The 24,393-nt window shown below is 38.6% G+C and overlaps 1 protein-coding gene across 1 annotated transcript in view; it reads right to left on the reverse strand.

Annotated features, from left to right (window-relative positions):
- Window positions 1-24,393, reverse strand: part of JAG2 (jagged canonical Notch ligand 2) — a 72,083-nt gene that overhangs the window by 26,362 nt on the left and 21,328 nt on the right. Inside the window, exons 3-5 of the mRNA XM_054828066.1 lie at window positions 19,057-19,111; window positions 11,084-11,338; window positions 10,015-10,075 (exon numbers count right to left, since the gene is read on the reverse strand). Of these exons, the coding sequence (XP_054684041.1) occupies window positions 10,015-10,075; window positions 11,084-11,338; window positions 19,057-19,111 (371 nt within the window). The remainder of the gene's footprint in view (window positions 1-10,014; window positions 10,076-11,083; window positions 11,339-19,056; window positions 19,112-24,393) is intronic.

A 24,393-nucleotide genomic window follows, 5' to 3' on the forward strand; every position in this document is an offset into this window, starting at 1 on the left:
TAATGCCTGGGCAGGGCAGAAAGCATTAAGAAAGAAAACCGTACTTTTTTAGATTTAACACCACCATTCAATTATCAATATGCTTTGAATACCATAAGAGAAAATAAATTTAGTCTTTGGGGTGTAGTGAGAGAAGACAAGGAAAAGAAGTATAAACAAGGAGTCTCAGTTCCTAGCGAATCAATCCACTTCCACCATTTTAGTAAGCTGTATCAATCCCCAGAGGAACAGAACAGGTTATGCTGGCAGCGTATGATTTACATGTCTACTATTTACATAGGCAGAAGGAATCTAGATACAGATCTCTGCAAGATGATTTTTTAAATATAAATTTCTAGAACTACTTTGAGTTCTTAGTCCCAGTATCTGCTTCTCATTCAAAATCTCACATTTGTGGGATCCCTAAAGACAGCTTCAGCTGTGTACCTAGTCCAGAGGCTTCCAATCGCTAATCTAAGCAAGGCTGTCAGAAGCCTGTAGGACACATGTATTTCAAAAGTAGCTTTCTTTTGCTGTATTAGCAGTAAGAGGAAACAAATACTGCTCCTGCTAAATTTGATCTCTTCCTTCCTCCTCAAGGACAGAAAAATCTTTTCAGGGGCTGGTAATAAACAATAAAAAAAGCACTGTAACTCACTTTACTGGCCCCAACCCAAATCTCCATCCATGCCAAACCTGGCACTACTGCCAGTGATTCACCATGACTATCCTAGCCAGAGCCAACTCCCCACCCACACCTAACAAGCATTTTCAAGAGCTGAAAGTCTGCCATCTCAAAGCAAATAATCACAATAACTCAATTTGTTTTCCATACCCAATGGATAACAAGTTTCTTTGTTTAACACTGCACTGGTGATTAAGAGTGCAAAGAAAAATACAGCCACCTTCTTAGAACTTGAAGGCATCTTAAGCACCTACTTGAGTTTGTAGGTATGCTTGACTGCATTAAAATTAGTTCAGCAGAAAAGGGTGGCTGCTTTTTCATGATATTCAACACAAAATTTACTGTTGAAGTTGCCACCAAGGCCGAGGGAAATAATTTCTAGAGGCTAAAAGCAGTCCAAAGGAACACAGTGTTTACAAGTCAAAAGGTTACTATGTGGTAAACTGATCAGCCTTCAGTTTACAAGGAAGAGTAAATTAGGATTTCCTCTTGAACAGGAAGTCTGGTCGCATCCTACATTAACAGGTGCTAGAGCAGCTTTAAATCCACTTCCTTCTAAAAAGATAGTGTTTACATGGATCTCAGCTCACCCCGAGAGCAAGATGTGATCAATAAAGTGGTATCAGTTCAGAAACAAGCACACTGTCAGTGATGAGAAAAATATCAAGCCAGAACACAAAGATTAAAAAAAGTTAATGATCCACTATGAGAAGCCCAAAAGATACAAAAGCAACATCATCTATAAAAAACCCAACAGCATTCCTTTTCAAATAACAACCACTTGTGTAAAAGCCAAAAGGAAACTGCTAGCACAGTTAATGGTGGGCTAAAGTTACTTCTTCCCTGCCCCCCTAGTTGAGAATAATTTATTGGAAGTTTCTGCAATCTTACATTTTTCACATCTGAATAAATAAAAGCCAAGTTTAGAGAATTCATAAGGATTCCCATTGTTCAACGGACAAAGAAAATTCTTATTGGAATCAAGATTCTACTTCCTTTGTCCTTCCCCTCTGCTGACTTCATCTGCTCTAACTCATCTTTACAACCAAAAAAATCAGAGATGGCTTAATCTTAGCCCTTGCTGGGTTATTAGCAGTACAAAAGAAACTACCATAAATAGATCGTTACAGTTTAGTAACTTCCTGATGGAAGGCTGAAGTACAGGCATCTGCTCCCAGACCAAAGCGTCCCTTCAGGTCAGGATTAACACAGACAGAGTGTGCAGTAGGAATACAAGAACAATTACTAGTTATCTTGAAACCAAGAACTTGCAGAAGAGATCCTGATAGTTCTACAGACATGCTTCACAGCTTCTATCTTCCTAAAAGGAGAATGTGGTGGCAATAGAAAATAAGAATTTAAATACAAGGCGAGAAGAAGGGGAGGTGGCAGGAGTTAACATTAGCAAAGCTTCTAGATAACATTTCAGCCTTGAGATTAGAGAAAGTGCAACTATGCAGGAAAAATACTGTTGTCATTTACAAGTAGATAAAGCCACAATAATTCAACTCATAGTGTATACTTGGTTACAATAAGCAAGTGGGGCTTCAAACAGCTAAATTCCAGGACAAGTAAGACTTTCTACAGTAAATTTGTAGTAGTAAAGTAGTAAATTTAGTATCAAGGAATTCTACAGAAGCATCCATCATTAGACATGGTTCAAAGATACCTATGTACTTGGAGACAGGAGCAGGGGGGAAGTGGGGAAAGGAAGAAGTAGAAGATTTGGGTTTTTTTGCTTTTCTTGGGGCTATTAAAAAAGCTAAACTGGTCAAGTGCAATAAAATAGATTTTTCTACAGAACTATGCTTTCCTCATGTTCTTCTGAAATAGTTCTAATTAAGGAAAAAGCTGGTATTGGTCTTTGCTTTCCCCTGAAGATGTTTGTGTTCAAATTTAGTGAAAGCTAGGTTTAAACTGAGCACTTCCAAATCAGATGGCACAAGGTGTTCAAAAAATCCCACGTTGCTGTATGTAAACAGGTACATTATTTGCAAGGATGAGACCCTGAGCAACCTGGTCTAACTAGACCTCCTTTGGGTAGGAGGTGGGACTTTCCAAATTCCATGATTTTATGATAAATCCTACAATGGCAGTTAGGGAATTGATGTGGAAAGGCAAAGAGATGTACCCAGATCCTGATGGTCTGTAAACTATGCTCCCTCACCACCTTGCATGATTAACTCCTTATCCCAAAGGAGGATGCTTGTTACACATAAAAGAGTTAGGGTGCTTTCAGTCAATATTAACTCAGCTGGTTTATACTATCTTCAGACATAGTCTACTCTCCTGGCGCAATCACTTCTGGGTATTTGAGAGTCCTGAACTTTCTGTGCAGAGAGTTCACCTGAAAAACTTCATATCACAGGTCTCATCCAATCATTAAGCTACTCTGGTTAACCTTACAAAAAGGCTCATAATACACAAGAAAGAGGGAATACCTAAATAAATTCTTTTCCACACCTAGCTACAGAGCTTTGTCAGCACTTAATGCACAAGTACACCTAAACCACGAATGTGAAGGAAATCAAAACCAAATTACTTCAAGTCTAGATCAAAATATAGGGCCTAAAAATAAATTGAAAAAATCCTAAGGAGGATCTAGGCAATGTGGTATAAGCCTTTAATTACCACAGGTTACACCTTATTGGTATCTTGCACATCATACAAAAGCTGAAGTGAAGATCATTGTGCCATAATTACATATCATTTTTTAAGCAGGCTTTTTGGAGGGAGCTTCTCCCACTCATATTTCAATTGGAAGCTGTGGCCAAAACACTCAACACAGGAAAACGAAGCAAAACAGTGACATTAAGAGCAGAAGCAAAATGCATCATTCAGGGGTGGGGGAGAAGTAACCCTCTTAAATGGAAAACCACTAAATTTTCTAATGACGTGAACAGGATGGTGTTGCATAGGCCAGAACAATAGCTTTATATTAGTTATTTACTTAAAATAACTATAAGAAAGTCTGTTTAATCTTTTAAGAGATTAATTGTCACATAGCAGGCAGCAATATGGTCTGGCTGTTAGGAGATCCTACGTTTTTGAGCATCTGGATTCAATGTTATAGCCAGTACGGTACTAAGATTTGTCACAGAAGAGCTTTCTCCACTTTCCCACATTTGAAATAGGCATGATGGTTTTGTGAATAGGGAAGGAAAAGATGGTCATTAATGAACTCAAATAATTTAATTACCTGAAAGCTTGTCATCTTTTCCTGTCACCTCCAGCATTCTTATTAGACCAAAAGATACAAACCTTTCCCTATAAACTTTTTTTCCTCTAATAAAGGAAGTCATTGAAAGCTAACGTTCTCACTCCAGTACTTTACAGTTTTGTGAAGGAGCTGGTAGAGGGGATAGTTCAAAATTGTTTACCCAGAACACATGGGGAAAGGTTGCTCACTTAACTTGCAGTAAGTGGCTCTAAGGGTTTGTCTACATTTGCATTAGTTCACACCAGGAGTATACTTTTTAAATGAGCTGCCTGATCATTCCTGCTGATGGTGTGTTAGTTCACATCACAGAGCTGTTTTGGAACAAAGGAATTGGATTCCTTTTAAGTTAAACTAAGGTAATGTAAGATAATGTATACCAGGAGCACACGTGATGTGTTCCAGCTGCAAACAGGTATTCAGTCCACAAGAACAAACTAGAGCTAGTCTAAAATTAAAAAAAAGTGGGTTTAGTATGGATATTGGGTTCTCAACGCTGCTTTCATCTACTGTTCTATTTATCTGCACTACCTACTATTGCAGACACAGGTTAAGTACTACATGTTTTTATTTCCTGTACACCCACTCACATTCTCCTGCAAGTAGTATCCATCTTTAGGATATACTTTGTGCCTTTCTACCCACTAACCAAGAAGTGAGTGCAGAGTGTGCCTCAGTTCCTTGACCAAAAAAGAAACAAAACATGGTATTTTTTGTATAACTTAATATGTCTACTTGTGAAATACAATCCCAGAAGGCTTACTAGTAAGACCAAAAAAACCAACATGATAAAAGCATACTGGTTATGACAACAGGCAAGAGAATTTATGTGATGAGACACATCAACTGTAATAATTTCGCAAGTTCTTTAAACTCAAAGCTGAGATACAATACTTTGCATTAAAGAAGAGACAGGAGAAGGTGTTCAGGTACTGGTACCAGTGCATTCCTGCAGGGCCAAACAACAGCCCTATGCTCTTTAGGGACTACAGCTAGTCAAAGTTGCAGGAATTGAAGTGGTCAGATGCCACAGCAGCTAGCAGAATGCTCAAAAAAGACTTTTTAGTTCATTGTTCAGAGCGGCTTATGAGATTTCTCCTAATTTGAGAGTTTATGAGATTTCTCATAATTCCATTCTGGAACAATTGTGGAGGGAAGCCATATTATTTAGATCTGCTCTTGATAAGTCCTAGTTAGCCAGTAACTCATCTGTGAGCATTTTCTAGATGTTTAGGAATGATCTACCTGTTTCAGTGTTCTTTGGAGATTCCTATCTGATCTAGCTGGTATGGAAGTTCCCCATCTCTTACTTTCTCCCCATTTTTACAAGCAGGTATTGTATTTCCTTCTTTTTTCAGTCCTACGACCTTTCATTAGTCCTCTAGTCTTTCAATAACAATCTACTTTGAGATGCCTCACCAGTTCACCTTGTACCCAAGAATGAGTTTACAAGAATCCAACAGCTTTTTTTTTTTTTTTTTTTTACAGTTTAGGCAGAGTTCCCAAATGTTTATGTTAACCATGTTATCCACCCAACCATCATGAAAACACAAGTGAGACAGTGATATTGGTAGACGTCCTACAGAAAAGGATAGGAAGACTATGCAAGCCTTTAACATTTAACAAAGAATCTCTAGAACACTATTATACCCTCAATACTCCAGGTAGTCGTAGCTCGTTTTGCTACTCAGGATTTTGCTCCTGCATCTAAAGAAAGTATTAAAAGATAGTTGAGTGGGTTCTGGCCCTTATACAATTAAGGGAGCAAAACCACTTAGGAGAGGCAGACAGCACCTGCAGGTACTGAACACAAGAAATCAGCTTTAAAAGAAGGGCTGAAATGGAATACAAGGACTACAAAAGGCATGGCACTGGACAGGAAGTTTGAGAAATCTGTTTCAACAGGACAAACATAAAATATGTGATTAAATAAAAACAAAGTCACCAACATTGTAAAATCAAAATTTTGTCACATGTACTTCAAAAGTAATTTGAGACTAAGACAGTTCAAAGCACATACATTAAACAATCAATTTACTTAAAAGTTTTAAAAACTGTATGCTTGCTTTGTTCGCCCTACACGAACTCACATTAAAGTACTATTAACAATCCCATTTCTAATTCTTTTCAGTTAGTCTACAGATTTTACAGAAATTTTTGTATCATAGCTGTGTAAAGTAAGCATCTCATTTCCCAGGACATAACCTAGGTCCTACCATGGCTCCAGAAGTTGAACACAACCTGAGCAGTGTTAGGGATTTGACCCCTTTTGTTTTGCTTTGGAAGAGAAATTAAAACATTCAAAGGCAACAGGAAAAGTAGAGAGACTTCTGAAAATACCATCATCCTGGCAGGAATATGACAATGCAGCCCAGTTACGAGGCATATCTGGACTTCTGCCAAACCCATACCACTCTGGATCACAAGGAAGTGAAAGATTAAGCTGTTAAACCTACTGACAGTTTATGAGCAGTACCAAACATACTCAAGTCAGCAGTTTTAATCAAGGAAGGAGACTGTTACTTATAGTTTCTCTATATTCAGTTTGATAACTTCATAAGGTGATTGAGCCTAAGCCAGTTATATGCCACTAGATCAAACTTCATTCTTCTCTAGACAGTTTAATGGAGTTTAACAGAGTACTTCCAAATGATGCAAAAACATACAAAAAGCACCAACCATCATGGCTTGGCAGTGTTGCTTCTTTGACAATCCTTCCTACTACTATGGGCTGGTGAAGTCAATCAGTAAGACCATTTGGCCTGCCACTGCAGACTAAAAAAAATAAAATAGAAGATCACAGTGGCCAAACAGTTTAAGCCTAGATACGCATAAAGGCTTTTGGTTTTTTAGTTTAAGATTGCAATTTCCCATCTTTGCAAGATCCAGATAAGTTGCTTTTGCTTTCCTCAAGGATGTAATTTTGCTCGTTATTCAGTAAGTTATCACTTTTTCTGAACTGTCTTCACAATGACAAAAACCTATCACCTAGACCCAGCCATACCATAAAATTATTTCCCACATCATGTCATTTTGAGATAACAGATGGTCCCCTACTTATTTTGCATTTCTTTGATGAGAGCTCAACAAAAGAAATGGCAAACATCACAACACTAACTTCCTCAAAACAAGGGGTACCTGAACTTGCCCAACAGATGATATACAGTTAACGTTAATGGCATATCCTTTATTAACAGTCTGCAGTCATTTAGCTACTTTTAAGATCTGTTTTTAGTGCAACATTTAATCCAAGAACAGCTCTAAATTACTTTGGAACATCAACGCATGGAGGTAGATCCTTGCTATGAGAGTTAGGCTGAAGCCTCAGAGCCATTGCTTAAGTTACTTAAGTGTTACCTGCATGTTCATACAAGTTCAAGATAGAAACTGTTTTCCAACTTTTCTATTTATAAATGCCACTGCAGATTTTGGCAATCAAGTGGCTATTGGCACCAGTAGATTTCCATACATCTCACACCCATGTTTTTCTCACATTTTCATTTTCTTTCTGAATTAAAAAAAGGACATTGTTTTCACCTGTTAAATGACAGTGGCAACTGTCCAAAAACCAGGATGAAGGAATCTAGATTATAATTCAATAGCACCAAACATAACAGTTTCTTTTAAATAACAGCTTCCTTCGTACTGCTGAAGATAAAGGTCATGTCTGTAAGCCTTGTTTATTTTTAGTTCAGCATCATTTTTCTATAGAAGGTAGTATCCATTTGGGTTAAAAGCAACCTTTCTAATGCAGCCTCATAACTACTACAGAATACAAGCACTAAGAATATGTGTGTGAACAAGCTCAAGCTACCAAATCACATTTAAAGAGGTAGCCAAGAATCTTCTGCAATACTGGAAACAGAGTGGCCATACATAGAAAGGCCATTGTTTTCCTTCAACCTGCTGATCACAGATCTATCACTTCAGCAGACAGGCATTAAAGAAACAAGGCAAATGGCATACAATCCGTCTGAAACATTAAGTCCCTATTCCTTCCCCTAGTATTTTCTTTCAGATGAGAGAATCCATCCACAAAATAGTGAGATTTCTGGTCAGACTCCTTCAATACACTTAACGTTATTTTTGTGAGCTTTATTTGGCTGGGCAGATTAGAAGGGGACACCCAGACTTACAACATTAGATGCTTCTTCACATCAATGACATGCTATAAGGAAAGGCTTTGCTCATATGAGCCTACCTATTGAGACACCTTAGGAAAAGGAGCCACCCAGCCTCCCATCTTCAAAGGTTTTGTTTTCCCTTCTTTAAACCTTACCCCTCCTCTCCAACTTCTGTCTTCCCAGATACAGCTGGTATAACAGAGAAATGAAAGCTAAAAAGGAAACTGCACCACCCTCTTCCCCCCCCCAAAAAAAAAGGTTTACTGTTTTCCATTTGCTTAAGCCTGTTTCTTCTTCACCTTTATTCAAAAGCTCCATGCATTCAAACAGCAAACATTCATCACACGATCCTAGGACACTCCTTTGATACCTACAGGACTCCAGAAAACCTTACAGGAATCAAAATTCATTAGAGTAGGTTCTCAAGGGGAAAAGTGTAGTCTTGGGAGGCTCAAGGAAAGGAGTACTTCCTACTCAGGCAGAAACAATACTAGTCCAGCTGTCAACCACAATCTCTACTTGTAACCTAAAAAAGTTACCAACAGAAGTAGGGGCACACAGTACTTGAAATCACAAGCAAAATATTTAATGATATGAAAAGAGCCAACAACAGTAAATAGAAAGTCTTTCTTACAAGAAGGAAGCTATGGTTTAAATATCTGCCTTGGAAAAAGATATTTTAAGGGAGGTTTTATAGCTCTTCAAAAGTGAAACTACACGTGCACTGAAATACTGCACTTCATATACTGGAATTTACAGTTTTCAGTCAGATTCGAGAGCTATAACACACCAAATCTTCTACAAGTCAGCAGCATCTGATGGAAGTTTCAGGGCAGTAAGAAATCACTCTGTGGCGCAATGATGTAGGACTTCGTTATCTGCCATATCCCACTGTCAGAAAGTTCAGGCTCTCCAGCGGGATGAGACTTGTTTGCATGTAAGCTACCACAGCTCACAAACTGGCACTTCAGCCCTAGCTTAGCTCTAAGCCCAAAGCCTAGCAATTCGCATCCTATTTCTGCCACTTCCACAATGGTTGTAGTAATTACTAGTAAGACTATGAAGCAGAACTGCCTTAAAGTATCACAGCTTGCCACAAATGGTATCTATCAGCTCTCAGGGGTTTCTGGCAGCCAGTTCAGTTTCACATCATTCCAAGCAAGCAGATTCAATACAACTTACAAAAGAAACACTGCACAAATCCACTCTTACTGTGATGTGTACAACTCTGATCACAAATAAACTCAAGAACTCACATGGGATCTCCAACTTGCAAGTAGACCTGTCCCATTTCTTCAACAGCTAGTGTAAAAATAACACCCATTTCCCCTTGACCTACTACACTGGATGCCTGAACTTCTACAAGGAAATAATCAACTCCTCTTGCTGCCACAGAGGCTACTTAGGCTTCATCACAAAGTTAAGGGAACATTTCAGACTGTTGTCTCTGATTTAGGGACCAAAAAAACCATTCACTTAGAGTAGAAAGTTTAGGTTGGGGTTGCTACTGTTATCTCCCATACTATAACAACCACAACAACCCCAAAAAACAAAAAACCCACCACACAACCAAATCTTTTTTTCTTGGAAAAGCTAAGTTTACTGTATTTCAGTGATTAAATATATATATATATTGAGTACTGTGAGCATTTCCTAGGCCTAACAGTCCAATGAGCAAGTTCCCCTTTCTGTTTGAGGGGAACAGCTAGTACATACATATCAAAGCTCCTAAGGAAAATAAAAAAAAGGAAAATATTATCATCTGATACAGGCATAGTTTTCAATTACACAAAGCAAATCTGTTCAGTCCTACACGTGCAAAAAATAGAACAGGATTGCAAACCAGTATGAAGTATATGCAGTGAAAACTACTTCAGATATATTTCGATTCACATTTTTGTATAGAATGTTTTCCATTTTAAAGCAGACTTTTAAAAAGTAGTAACATTCACAGAAAATACTAGAAAGATCAGTACTCAAGAGTGAGATACTCAAGCATGCAGACTTACTTGCATTCCCCAGGTGTACTGCAACCCCCATGGAGCAAATTACATCCTTGTTTACATACAGCTGTAAACAGAAAAAGGTTTAGGCATCAGGCTGGGCAGCTAGGTATCCATTAATACAGCAGCAACCCGGAACTGTTCAGATAGGGCTTCTGTCATTTAGCCTATTTGTTGTTTGTGCAAAGCACACTGTATTTTGCCATGTTCTGATAGTTGCTGCTTCTAACTAGCTATTTACAAAACACAACCCCATTACAACTGTTTATGAAAAATAAATTAAGGTAACTCCTTGAAAAAGTTGCTACCAAATAGGTTCGTGGCAAGAACATCATCACTGACATGTTTATGAAATACAGTTAATTTTTTAAGCCTGGTATTATACTGAAGTCCCAAGCTTCAAAAGATACACGTGACCTTGAGTAAGCCCTAAAAATGTTCTCCCCTTTTTACTGAACAGGAACAAAAAACAAAACCAAAAAGCCCTCAACAGAAAGAAGAGTATGTCAAGTAATTTTAGCACTAATTACTCACTGAGAATGAAGGCAAAATGCAAAGAGATTTGATTGAGATTTGATTGGTACATTAAAAATGATGACTACACTTGAATTTCTGTTCACATTAAGAGCCATCAAAAAGCTTTGAGCTTTGCATCCATTACACTTAAAACTTTCATTTGTGAGAATAGTGTTACGAGGGCATTTTTACAGCATTGAAGACTACAGTATTACTGATATCATCACTATTCAGTAAAATCTTACAGTTGTAATACATCATTTTGCTTTGAAGTACCATCACCATTGAATGAAAATTAGTAAGAAGGTGTTTCACTATTTCAAGTCCTAAATTTGTTGAATAACATCCATAGCAGACACTGCAAGCAACACTGTATCCTGCCCTGGGCTCCACTCTCCACAGAGGATTTTTTTTTTCCCCCAAAAAAATTTGTATTCAAAGTACAAAGCCTGTATGTGTTAAAATTAATATGCCACAGCACCAACACTAAGTACCTACTGCAGTTTATACCTATTATATATACATTAGAGCTAATTTAAAATGAAGCAAACAATACTACCTTGTTTACATTCTTCTCCCATCCAACCTTCCATGCAGGCTTTGTTTCCATTTTGATCGCATGTATAGTGACCAACAAAATCATCTCGAGGGCCACAAAATTTATTGCACAGAGCGCTGTAGTAATTTTCATCACACTTCACCCTTATTTGTACTTCAAAATGGGCAACAGGACCATTAAATTGTAGTGTCTTCCATCGATCTTCTGGGTTGATCATGCCAGCATGTGCCACTCGTTCTATTAACAAGTCTTCACCTTTTTAAAAAGAAAAGTAAATTCAACAGGTGATAAGTTTGATAACACATAAGAGCATATAAATTCAAATCAGAAGTATTCAACTGGTTAAGAAAAAACGTTAAGATGATAAAGATCTACCGTATAACTGAATTTTCCTTTGCCTTGCAAAGTTCATTACAGGAAGGCCAATTTTAAAGCGTGTCCCAAAGGAAATATTAAAAAATCCTGGAACATAATCCATAGGAAATAGCTTATTTTTCAAGGCAGCCAAACATACCACACCCACACGCTGACAACCAGCAGCTTTATCTTGATCTGAGGCTCTTTTTGCCTCCTTTTTGTTCTTATAAAATTGCAAAATCTGCATAACCTAATAGCTGAGATAGAGTTCTCTGCTGCAAGTTTAATTTTTAAAGCAAAACACATACCCAAGTTGCTGCAAAGTTACTAAGCAATAGTAAACTAGCTTTTTTCCATTTTATCATTCTCTCTACAGTAAAGGCAAAACATCTTTAACAAGCATTTCATAGAACACTTTGTGGGGGTAGTATTTGATATTTTGAGAAGAAATATACAAGTGAACCCGAGATTGTCAAGAGGCCATTTTCAGCTCTGTACCCTACTTATCCTTATCCCCAGCAGAACTACTGATAATTACAATCACTGTTGCAATACACACTATAAGAATCCTGCCTTGCCCTCACAGAAGGCAGCAACACTGCTACTGTCAGGCTCTATTAACTGAGACCAAACGTGCACCAAGTATTAGCTGTCACATGGGACGAGGATTCTAGGATATAAGATTATAGAACTGCCAAAGTATTTTCATTTTTGGGAACATCCACTTTGTATTTATCCATTTTATTCTTAGTACAGAAACTTCAGTAGCAGGAGATCAGACAAAATTACAGTCAGTACAATGAAATCGCACAATTGCTTCAGTAAATGTTAAGAATAAGCAAAGCACAGTAAGGGTAAGGGTAGACAGTGAGTAACCCCAGTGATAAGAATTTTCAAGTGTTTTCACTATTCAAATCTGGTAACATCCTATTGCAAGAGTTTTTCTAGGTGACTCTGCAAGCTGCAGCTGGAACTCCAAGCACTATTTAAGGACAAGAAAAAAAGTACAGAAGCTCCACATGCATACCAATTTATGAAACATCTATAATATTGCCAGCTCAGAGCTTCAGCATCCACTTTCTTTACGTAATAAGTATTCTTTAAAATGCACGTTAAAAGAAATGAAAAACTGAAAACTTGCACGCAGTGAGAGGCTGTAACGGTAGTGAGATAAAGTCTAAACTTCAGCCTATTAATAATATAAAACACACCAAGCTGGTAGCAAGCAATACTAAACTATCATTTTCAGCACGTGTGTTTCATCTACTTACTTTCTAGAACTCATTAACCTAATCAATTTAGAAGTTGACAGCATAGAGGTATCCCAAGCACAAATACAGCCTGGGCAGAGAATGGATTGAGAGCAGCCCTGAGGAGAAGGACTTTGGAGCACTGGTGGATGAGAAGCTCAACATGAGCCAGCAACGTGCGCTAGCAGCCCAGAAAGCCAGCCATGTCCTGGGCTACATCAAAAACAGTGTGGCCAGCAGGTCAAGGGAGGGGATTCTGCCCCTCTACTCTGCTCTCGAGACCCCACCTGTAGTACTGCATCCAGCTCTGGGATCCCCAACACAGGAAGGACATGGACCTGTTGGAGCAGGTCCAGAGGAGGGCTACGAAGACAGAAGACTAGAGCACCTTTCTTATGAGGACAGGCTGAGAGAGTTGGGGTTGTTCAGCCTGGAGAAGGCTGCAGGGAGACCTTAGAGCAGCCTTCCAGTACCTAAAGGGGCCTACAAGGAAGCTGGAGAGGGACTGTTTACAAGGGCATGGAGTGATAGGACAAGGGCTAATGGGTTTAAGCTGAAGGAGGGGAGATTTAGATTAGATACAAGGAAGAAATTCTTTACTGTGAGGGTGGTGAGGCACTGGAACAGGTTTCCCAGAGAGGTTGTGGATGCCCCCTCCCTGGAAGTGTTCAAAGCCAGGTCTGGATGGGGCTTTGCAAAACCTGGTCTAGTGGAGGGTGTCCCTGCCCATGGCAAGGGGGTTGGAACTGGATGACCTTTTAGGTCCCTTCCAACCCAAACCATTCTATGATCCTGTGCATCTGTTATCGAAGCAGCACTTCCCTCTCAGCACATAAAAGGACTCAAGCAACAATTTTCAGTCCCTCCAACATTAAAGGACAAAGAAAGCTACAAGAGTAGTGGGCTCTGCACTGCAGTTTGTGATCTTCAATCTTTTTTCAAGCCTGCTTCTACCATTAAAATCTTTCCTCTTAAGACATGTTAAACTAAAAAACCAACCCTGTTTTAATTAAGCACTGAAATGATCTCCAATTAAGAACTCAAAGTATCTCTCTAATATTAAAAGTGGCATTGCCATGTACAGGCTACAATTCATGCTTGCCTGGACTAGTCTGCATAAAACATTTGATGGCTAGACAAGACACATTGAAGTCTATCCCTGTTCTTTAACTCTCAAATTCCTATACATGAACTCCTCTGTCATCCAGTGGCACATAATCAGTATAAGAGTGGATAAGGAACCTGAAAGCTAGAAAAGGATGCCTGCATTTTATTTTTGACTGAACATCTATCTGATATCTATCACACCACCACTCACCATTAAAAGCTTCATGGTAAGATTCAACATCCTTTCACAATCTTTTTCTTCTCTAATGACTATTGATCTGAAAACCTTGATGAAAAACTAAAGGAAAAATGCTGAATCATTGGACAGTCAAAGAATTTGAACAAACGGCAAATATGCATTATAGAGCTGTTTTCCAGCTATAAGCAAGAGGCCCATTAAAAATGGCTGCAACAGCCACTGCTATAAAAGTGTTTCCTCAAAGTGCATCAGATGGACTGAAGAACAGGTCCTGAGATTAAACAAGTGGCTTATATAATTAAAATCTTATCAAGCATCTTCAGACTAATGCAGATTCATCACAGTTAAACAACTGGAACAAGCATTACAGCTATTGCAAATATACCTATGCAGAACAGCCCTCTTAATACTGGGGTCAAGAACATGGGAAATAACCCCTTAGTGCCTTTTTTTTTTTTTTAAATAAACTTTATCTTCACAAACTCCTCTGAAAGAATGTATTCTGAGTCTTAAGAGCTTTCCCTCTAGCTTGTATCAGTAAAAGTAGGGCTTAACAGCCTAAATAAGCAAGCCAAATTTACCTTGAACCACAAAAGGCATCAGGAAATCAGCTCCAAGTCATTTAGTTTCCAATACTAAATTCTTAAGTACTAAAGTATGAGAATTCTGCTTTACTTCAAATTTAAAACTGATCCCAAATAGAAGGTGCATCTTTCAAAGAGATCTGTAATCACAGGGAGGAACATGTTTGTCAAGGTTCCTCCTTCCTCCCACCCAATGCCTAAGTGTTTCTGAAGATATTCAGTCTCTCACATTTAACTGTGCTGATGAGAGAAGTTTGCTCCCTGCATCTGGTTTACCATTGACATTCATGTTAGAAACTCACACACATTACTTTTAGCCCTCAGTAAAGGCAATAAGCTCCTTAACTGAATTTGTCTGGTTACTGGTCAAAAAAGCAGCATACACTAACATCCCCACAGACACACACATCAGAAGCAATAGGGCTTCTTGATTACTAAGAAGTTTTCTACAAGTCTCTCTAGAAAAGCAGACAGTGGCACAGATGTTTGCATAAAAGGAGATGGTGGCTAAAAGGTGGCTCTTTAATTAAGCATCTGATTTTTGGAAGAGGAATCTTTATCTGAAGAGTATATAACTGTGCAATCAGGAGGCATGCTTAAATAACACTACTCATCAACACACTAACTTTTAGAAGAGGTCAGACATTCCCAGCAAGTCACTTACAGGGCAATATGAAAGGTGATGCTGGTGGCTGTTTGCAAGGAAACACACACAGTAGCATAAAGACTTCATGCCCAAAGGAACAGGAGGTGCTCTTCTCTAGAAGTACAGTCTTCAGCCTTTTTCAAGCAACCATTTCAAAAAGCCATAAGGACAGCTAAGTCTTCTACAGACAACATGAAAGCGGAAGGCAACCACTGCATCCCCGCAGTAGACATGTCATCAAATGGGAAGTTACTTCACATGTAAAGATGCCAGCTTGCTTCATAACAGCAACGCTGGGTTAGGTATTGCCAAGACCTCTGCTGTACAACTAGAAGTTTGCCAAGTCAAATGACTTACCTGGAAAGTAGCATCAACTGCTGTGACAGATGACAGAGAACAGGCCCTTTACAGTGACGTGGTATCTAAGGCAGTTTCCTCTCCCCCTCCTCCTCCACCCTCACAAAGCAAACAAGCAGTAACACTACACTGTCATGAGCTTCCCTCCCAGCCAACCCTGCTGCACCAAGAGGAAAAGAGTGCAGGAGTAGTTCAGGAATCAGTGTTTGAAAGCCCCTTGGAGTCTGTAGTTTGAGGTAAGCACTGAGGAAACATTTGCCCTGGCAGACTTGTTCTTGAGATGGTACTTCACAAATCTGCTCTGAGCACCCTTGCCTTGCTTTCAGTGGGTGTAAGGAAGAATACAGGATGCTAGGACAAGAGAGGTAGGGAAGAATGACAACTGTTCTAAAACTGTCAAGCTGTTAACTGGAAACCCGTCTTTTCAGGTTTAGTTTTTTGTTTGTTTGGGTTGTTGGATTTTTTTGGTGGGTTTTGTTTGTTTTGCTTTGTTGTTGGTTTTGGTTTTTTTCTTTTTTTAAATAAATACCCACTTGAAAGTCCAAGCAGGAACACAGGACCTGCATTTAACTTTCAGCCTTACTCATCCCCATTAAAGGAAAGCAAAACCTGACTTTGGAACTAACTAATCAGCTTATAAATAGACTCTAGCAATTACTTTGATCTTTCTTACAGTAACAACAGAAGACACATATAACTTGATCCAGAGATCAGTTCTGTGTTTCGGATATGACAGGGAGTTCAGCTTTCCACAGATATTCTCATCATCCCTCCAGGATGCCGATATTGTTTGTATTTTCTTTGGAGGAGTTGCCATATTCCCTTTCCTATTCTCTTACATATGATTTTTTTACTGATCTGTCCCTGTTTGGCAGTTCAGCAGTCCTTGCGGAAATACAAGGGAAAGTATCTTCGCATCTTGACAGATTCACCAGGCAAAACCTACTGGAAAACTCCCTGTGAAGACCACTCAAAAAAAATGAAATTCTTCTAGGAAGAATTCCTTAATACTGAAATCTAATGTGCAAGTCTAAATTGCAGTATGGCAAAGTAACAGGTCTCTATCATGGAATCAGTAAACAGACTACAGAAGCATTTAAACAAGACAAGCATTTAGCTAGTCTTCTGAGAAATTATAGGCCAAGAAAGCCTTCCTAAATTCACATGACAAGCCTTCTAAGTTTCAAGTACAATACAACTTAACAGCACCTCTCTGGCAGCCTATATTAAAGGGAAGCTCACCTTCCATTAGCAGTTTCTTATGAGAGCTAAACTGTAATCTGACACTTATATAGACTGCTGTAGTTCATGGAAACTGTTAAATTAAGGACATAGCCCACTGGGCCTCCGAAAGACATTATATATCCTGTTGTCCTGAAGTTCAGAAAAAAAAAATTACATCAATGCAAATAAAAAGATTTGTTAGAGCATGTTAAAAACCTAAAAGGCATAAGAAGGATTTAACACAAGCCTGAAATGATTATCCCTCTAACAAGCATATTTTAAAAAAATGGATTTTAAAACTACAGATTTGCAAGAGGATGCTGCAAGTTTTAAGAAAAACATAGCAAGTTAGAAGAGCATTATTTATTGTGGCTTATTAAAAAACAAAATTCAGCACTTAAATGCATACAGATCTGTTTTGCAGGATAGGGTCTTCATGTTCACCCCCATCTACACCATCTCATGAGTTCATCGGCCATCTAGAACTAGGGTATGAATATTCCGATATACACTGTACTAGCTGCCCCTAGGTGAATTATTCCTAAACTGGAAGCTATTTTAAGGAATTAACTTCATGTAGTACTTTTTGAACAAAGCATTCAAGAGGATACCTCCCATCTGTTGCTATCTAGGATATCTAAACTTATTCAAGATTCAGGCTTACTCTGCTCGGCACACAAGATCTCATTTTGAATACCATGTCCAGTTTTGGAAACTGCCATTCAAGAAGGCTGTGGACCAACTGAAGGGTTGCAGCAACATGAATTACCAGAGATCTAAAGAAAACATACCTATTAGAAAAAGTTGAAGGAGCTGTTAAACAACAAAAGCTTAATTCTAACAGAGGGCAGGCTCAGGAACAAACTACAAACTCATCATTAGTTTGTCTATCATTGGAGACAGTATGTTAAGAAAATCTGTCAAGATAACGCAAGTGGGACTGATCTCAATCCTCAAGAAAAAGGACCTTGAAACTCTAACACAGCCTTAATATCAATTGAGCTTTGTCCATTTTTTATGCTTGGTGCATCTTGATAAGAATGGTCAGTGAAACAGCAGAGAATGGAACCTGTGATTAGAAACTGATGATGGCGACTTGGGACATAAACATTTGCTATCTTAATGTCCAAACACTTAACTTCCTCTATATTGATCCCAGCCAAGATTAAGTAGTCCATCATTAACCACAATGAAAGTCTGAAGTTCACTTAGGACTTGTAATCAAAAGCATTGATTATTTTAAGACAGGTTTGTAAACCATTACCAAAGGATAGGTTCAAGCTGGAGTCATATTTTAGCAACAATATGGCAAACCAGCACCTTCACATGATTTTGAAATTGTTATATGATAATCTTGCTTTTCCTTCAAGCAATAGCCCTGCTCTGATACTGAGCATTAGCATCTACAGACCACAAATGCAAGGTAACTTTCAGTACTTGAGGAGAAACAAAAGAGAAGGAATCATACAATGATTTAGAACAGTTTCATCAAAAACATCAACCATGGTTTCTTTATGGGGAACAAGAATGCTTATTTGTTTACTTCATCATGAAAAGGATTGCACAACATGGTTATGGGTGAACTGAGGAGAATTTAAAGTGCAACTCCACAGCACAGACAACTTTCTTTTTTTAAAAAAAGGGCCTACCATAATTTTTAAACATTTTTAAAGTTAATAATTGAGTCACGTATTACAACCTTCGCTTACTGTTATCCATTCTTTTTGCTATCAGTAACAATTTCACAGTTCCTAACCCAATATTTACTGTTTAGATTTGTACACGCCCTTTACTTAGATAGCATATTTGCCTTCGGGACTGATTTGGAGGGATGGCTAATTGCAACAGTATACCATTTCATTTTACAGGAAAGATGGTGAGGGACTGTTTATCAGGGAGTATGGTGACAGGACAAGGGGTAATGCGTTTAAGCTGAAGGAGGGGAGATTTAGATTAGATGTTAGAAAGAAATTCTTTACTGTGAGGGTGGTGAGGCACTGGAACAAGTTGCCCAGAGAGGCTGTGGACGCCCCATCCCTGGAAGTGTTTAAAACCAGGTTGGATGAGGCTTTGGGCAACGTGGTCTAGTAGAGGATGTCCCTGCCTGAAGCAGGGGGGGTGGAACTAGATGATCTTTAAGGTCCCTTCCAACCCAAACAATTCTATGATTCTATGATTTCCCTCCTCCCCGATTTGTGTACATACAGCACAGAGGAACCTAAAACTACAAGTTTTACACAAATACTCACCAGCTTTTGTATCATTATCCCAATCCCATGCTTCTATTATTAACGTGAACGATCTCTGAAAAGAAACAAGACGCCAGTTAGATAGTAATAAAAAACCCTACTGTTATACAGCAGACTTAACAGTAATTTGGAATTGCTGCTACAAGAAAACCAACTGAAAGCAGTTAAAAATTTCACTTCTCTGCTATCACATGAACGCCCTTGAAGGCATCTTCTCAAAAGCATGAAATATAACAGCATTAAAAATTGTGGGGCAAATCATGCTAACAGCAAAACAAAAACATTCCCCCACACACATCAAGGACTGAATTATTATTCTTCACCTCCCACTGCATCTAATTCTCAGCTTTGCTTAGCCACAGAAATCCTTTTCAGAACTAGCCCTAAAAGGTTTGAATGAAGTAAGGGGTTCTGAATGTTGGGAAAGAGCTAGGATATTTAAGACTTAATCAACAGAAGACAGAAAAAAAAGGAATAAAACCAGAGGCATCCTTTAGGAAGCGCACAAAAGATCAGTCTGTATAACAGATGTTTTCTTTAGATATGTTTTTCTAGAAAACAGCAGAAACACACAAAATCCACCCTGCATCTATCAAGAATTTACACTTTTCACATGAAAGGGGTAGCATGAAAAACGGACCTGCAAAAGACACAGCAGAAACATAAATTGTTACAGGAAGCACACTTGGTAGCATACTTTCCCCCGAAGAAAGTGGAAAAACATTATTTCAGACAGTTTTTAAATTATTTGGAAAAAACATACAGGCTTTACTTTACTAAGCAAGGCTTCAGGCATTTTTCTCAGTTTTATGACCAAATATGTAGGATAGATGTTGATATTCAAATACTAAACTTATTTAGGAAAAAGTTCTTATGCATACATATAATGTTTACCTGTTTTGAGTTTAACAAGAGTAGCTGTCAAACCCTTCAGCTTTGATAGCTTCCAACTCGTCTAAGTTAACACTGAGATTCTCACATACATTTAAAACCAAGGAAGAAACCTCCAAGAACAGAGTTATTGCACCACTATCCTAAAACCCTTATGTATACATCTTTGTGCTTAGAGGCAAGCCACACCAAAAACTGAAGCTCGTTAAATACAGCAGATCCAAGCCCTAATGTGCACAGAATTCACAGGCTAACGATCTATGAATTCACATGGACCTGGGGAGGTTCATCCAAGAAATTAAGAGTAGTCTTAGGAAAAGGATTATATATAAATTCAGCTATCTTTCATAGGGTGCTTAGGACTATTTTACTGTAACATCAAGAGATGTACATTTTTACTTTGAGATAGCTTGTAAGTGCTTTGTATGCCCCTTGCCACCCCACTGAGAAGGGCTGATCATAACACTGAAATCTCCCTATTTTAGAACAGCAGCAGCAAGAAAGATCAGTGCAGCACCCTAAGCAGAAGGGCCCCGCCTGAGGTCCTTTATGACTACAGCAAGGGATCAGTCTATTCAGAAATGCACTCAACTGAGCATGTGTTTTTCCATTTCTTAGTTACATCATTGCTTAGTTACACCCCTGGAAGTGTTTAAGACCAGGTTGGATGAGGCTTTGGGCAACGTGGTCTAGTGGAGGGTGTCTCTGCCTGCAGCAGGGGGGTTGGAACTAGATGATCTTTAAGGTCCCTTCCAACCCAAACCATTCTATGACCAACACATAAACCACAAGCTATGCCTTTGAAAAATGTTTCTTCTGTACTTTCAGCCTTCAGACATACACGAGGGAGGATTTTCTATCACTGAAACAGATATAGTGGTAAATAGTTAAATTACTCAAGGGAGGATGGGAAAAAGGAAGCTCAACAGTGACTACAATGGACAGAGGCATACTTGGGCTTGAACTGCCTTTGGAAAAGAACAACTGATGGAGATCAGCTGAGAAATTAAAGGTCTCTACTTCTGAGGTATGACAATATAACAACTCAACTACATAGGTTTTTGGTTTGTTTTGGGTTTTTTTTTTTTTTTTTAAATGTTAGTGGAACCTTTCAGTAGCTTCACCCTCCAACTCCCTGCTTTCCCTACCCCCAAATCTCAGCATTTAGGAAAGCAGGATAGGATCCTATACTACCTGCCACCCCTCTCCTAAGCTGGTATCTGAGAAATAAATGTAAATTGAATAGCATCAGAAAATAAGTACTGTATAGTGTTGTCCTAACATTATCTGCTGGCAATTGCAAGTCTCCTTATTTTGGGTCAAAATTAAAAGTTACACTAGGCACAATTCTGCAATCAGTGCACGATCCAAAGCTCTGTTATCCACCTCCCCTGCTTTTAACAACTGATCTTCTAATACAAATCAGTGGAACACAGGAAAACTGAGAGGTATATTAGAAGTACAAAATAGTGCTCAAGTGCTTCCAGATGTCCCCTTACTCATCTTATGTAAGTGCTGGTCTTTCCTACTGCAAATTGGCTGTTGCATCTTACTGCCCACACAGGCTAAGGCAGAAAAAAATTTAAGCTGGACTTGGTGTCTTAGGAAAGAGATCAGTCAACTATGCCTTTCTCATCATTCCACTTGAAAGCAGATTTGTATCTTTGCCTAGGATGCTAGGGAATTTTTGTGGGTTAAGAGAGCTGCATGCAATGCGTTGTTCCAGCATACACATGCTAGAAGGTGTGAATGGGCAGAAAGAGACATTCTACCAATTTTAAGACGCTTAAAATGGGTCCCATAGCTCCAGTTGCAAATCTGACCATCTAAGCTGACATAGACTCTGGAGTTGAAAAACATTCCTCTATTACCTTACAGAAACTTAATGGTACGTTACAAGCAACTATGACTGGTGCGCAGCTCTTCTTCCAAAATGTGGAACAACTGAATTTCTGGTCAAATAACTGACCTCTGCAGCCCACACAGCTCATGCTGCCTCCTGGTGGCAAGCAGGGCAAGGACATGGCTCTGCAAACCCCAGGTAGCACAGGCCTCATTTCAAGCATTTTCTTTTACCCTCCTCACACTGGTGCTCATCAAGAACTATAAGCCCATCTGTAAAAAGCTTAAAGAACATACACAACAAAGACAAGATCCATACTATTAAATCCTTTCACTTACTGATGTGCCATAGCCTCAGCTTCCCCATGTCTACTTCTGGGCTAACAGGCAAGTACCTGGCTGTTTACAGGTGTTCCTAAAATGTTACACTCAGTATGCTTGCTCATGTGTAGTCACACTTGGGGGAGATTAGAGATGTTATTGAAATAGCAGTAAATGTTATTGACAGACAAGTGCACATTTACTGGAAAAAATCAGTTTCAGCTGGGACAGTTCTCAGTTGTGCAACTTCCTGCTTTCTCCTGACAGTTACACAGTCACCCTTCAAAAACCCCTAACAGACATAGTAAGAATGTAACCAGAAGAGAAACTGATTTTTGTGGCTACTCTATCTCTAGAGATGACAGCAAGGTTACCAACCCAACTTGTCATCTCTTCCTCACCTACAGGTAGTCAATAACTTTAAAGAGGAATTCCTCTCCACAGTAGCGCAATGGATCGTCGTGTTACAATTACTACACCTCAAAACAGGAAACGGATCCTTAATCTACTGGTTCAAAACGTCCCTCTTCCTCTCACCACATGTATCAAGTCTTGCACTAGATCTGCTTAAACTCTTTTGAATTTTACACTTCACTTTAAAATACCAGCTGAAAACTTACAAAGAAGCATCTGTGTTACTGAATGTTTATGGTATGCTGCACTGAGAGCTTTCCAGTTAATAGTCAACTATCAGAAACATTTGTTTGATCATAAAAAAATATTTATTAGTGGAAATTTTAACATCCATAGACTCACCCATACTTTAACCCTGCCCAATGACCTGATTAAGAGCTATAGGCTGAATAACACTAATGGATATAAATTCTGAAGAATACTTTTAGCTTACATGATGGACATACTCCTTTTATAAAAGCTATGCTATTGGCTTGCATTAGCCCTGCCTGCACTCTTTGACCGAAAGAGTAGCATAGACTACCCAGCACATCATCTGCTAGCACCAGCTGCAAGTAACTCTTCTGTAACACAGATACTTAGACCAGAGTATCTGGTCTTTCTTAAATTGTGCTTCCAGAAAATAATTACAGAACTTGCTTTAATTTAGCTCTTATCCAGAATCTAAGTTCTACCCATACTGTAAATCTTTAAACCCCTCACATCAGCATATTGCTCTTTGATGTATCTTTTCAGAACAGGCTAGCTTGAAGGCTACTTAAGGTAAGACGTTCTCCACAGACACTGTTGATACAGACCTAAGAGCATTCAAGATCCCACATAAATTTAACAGAAAACTATAGTTTTCTAACAAGTGTCCTAAGAATGCCCCAAATTTGTGAGTCTTATGCATAACATCACACCTGCTTCTTTTCTAACTTGCACAGAACTCTTGTAGGCTGATACAACTAACACCTCACAACAGCAAGACATGCACATTCCATTCTGTTCTTATGTATAAGAGGAAAAGCTGTGTAAAGTAGGATCTGTTCATTTCAACTACTACTAGCAAAATATTTAGAAAAATATTTTAAAAGTGACCATGGCACAGATTGGAGGAGGAAGGGATGGGAGTAAACATGCAGCAGTGAAAATACACTTGTTTCTTCTGACTTTGGTGTCTAGGTTTATCTTCCAGAAAGAATTAAACACAAGACAGCATTTGTGCTCATCAAATCAAAAACCAGATGATTAAAGGCTACAACTTAAAGGAGCATCAGCACACTTCTGCAGAAAAGCACAGCTTTCTGAAAGAACCATTTCATAGGAGTTAACTAAATAGATATGTCAAGCAGTTTGAAAAGATACAATTAAGCCTGTTTAACCTGGTGATGCTGCTTCAGTTGTGTTTTTCTCAGGATTGGTGTTGACAAAAGCAACTTCAAAGCATTATCCCACTGTTTACACTAAACAAAACGCTCCCCAAACTATCCCAGCGACCTCCTTTCTGGGGAGGGGGGAAACAGAACCTGTAATATTAGTTCAGCATTATCTTTTCATGAACTATTACTACTACCTTGATATGTGCAAATCAACATTCAAAGGGGTTGGGTTTTCTTGCAAACTTTTCACTCCAATAAAGATGATCAATCTGCTAACAGCACTTTCAATCAGGTATAGAACTTAAATTTTCCAACTCAAAGTCTGAAAAATGCAAAAAACTAAAGTTGAGCTGAAATCAATACTTGACATTTTCTGCATCAATAGGAAGCTATTGTGTATTACAAACTTCTATTCTAATAGACAAAAATCATTTTCATTTGAATAAAAGTACTGACTGGAATTTCTACAGGGAAAACCTCGGAAGAAATCAGGAATAAGCTATAAAGT

This window comes from Grus americana, chromosome 5, assembly GCF_028858705.1.
Source record: "Grus americana isolate bGruAme1 chromosome 5, bGruAme1.mat, whole genome shotgun sequence".
NCBI lineage: Eukaryota > Metazoa > Chordata > Aves > Gruiformes > Gruidae > Grus > Grus americana.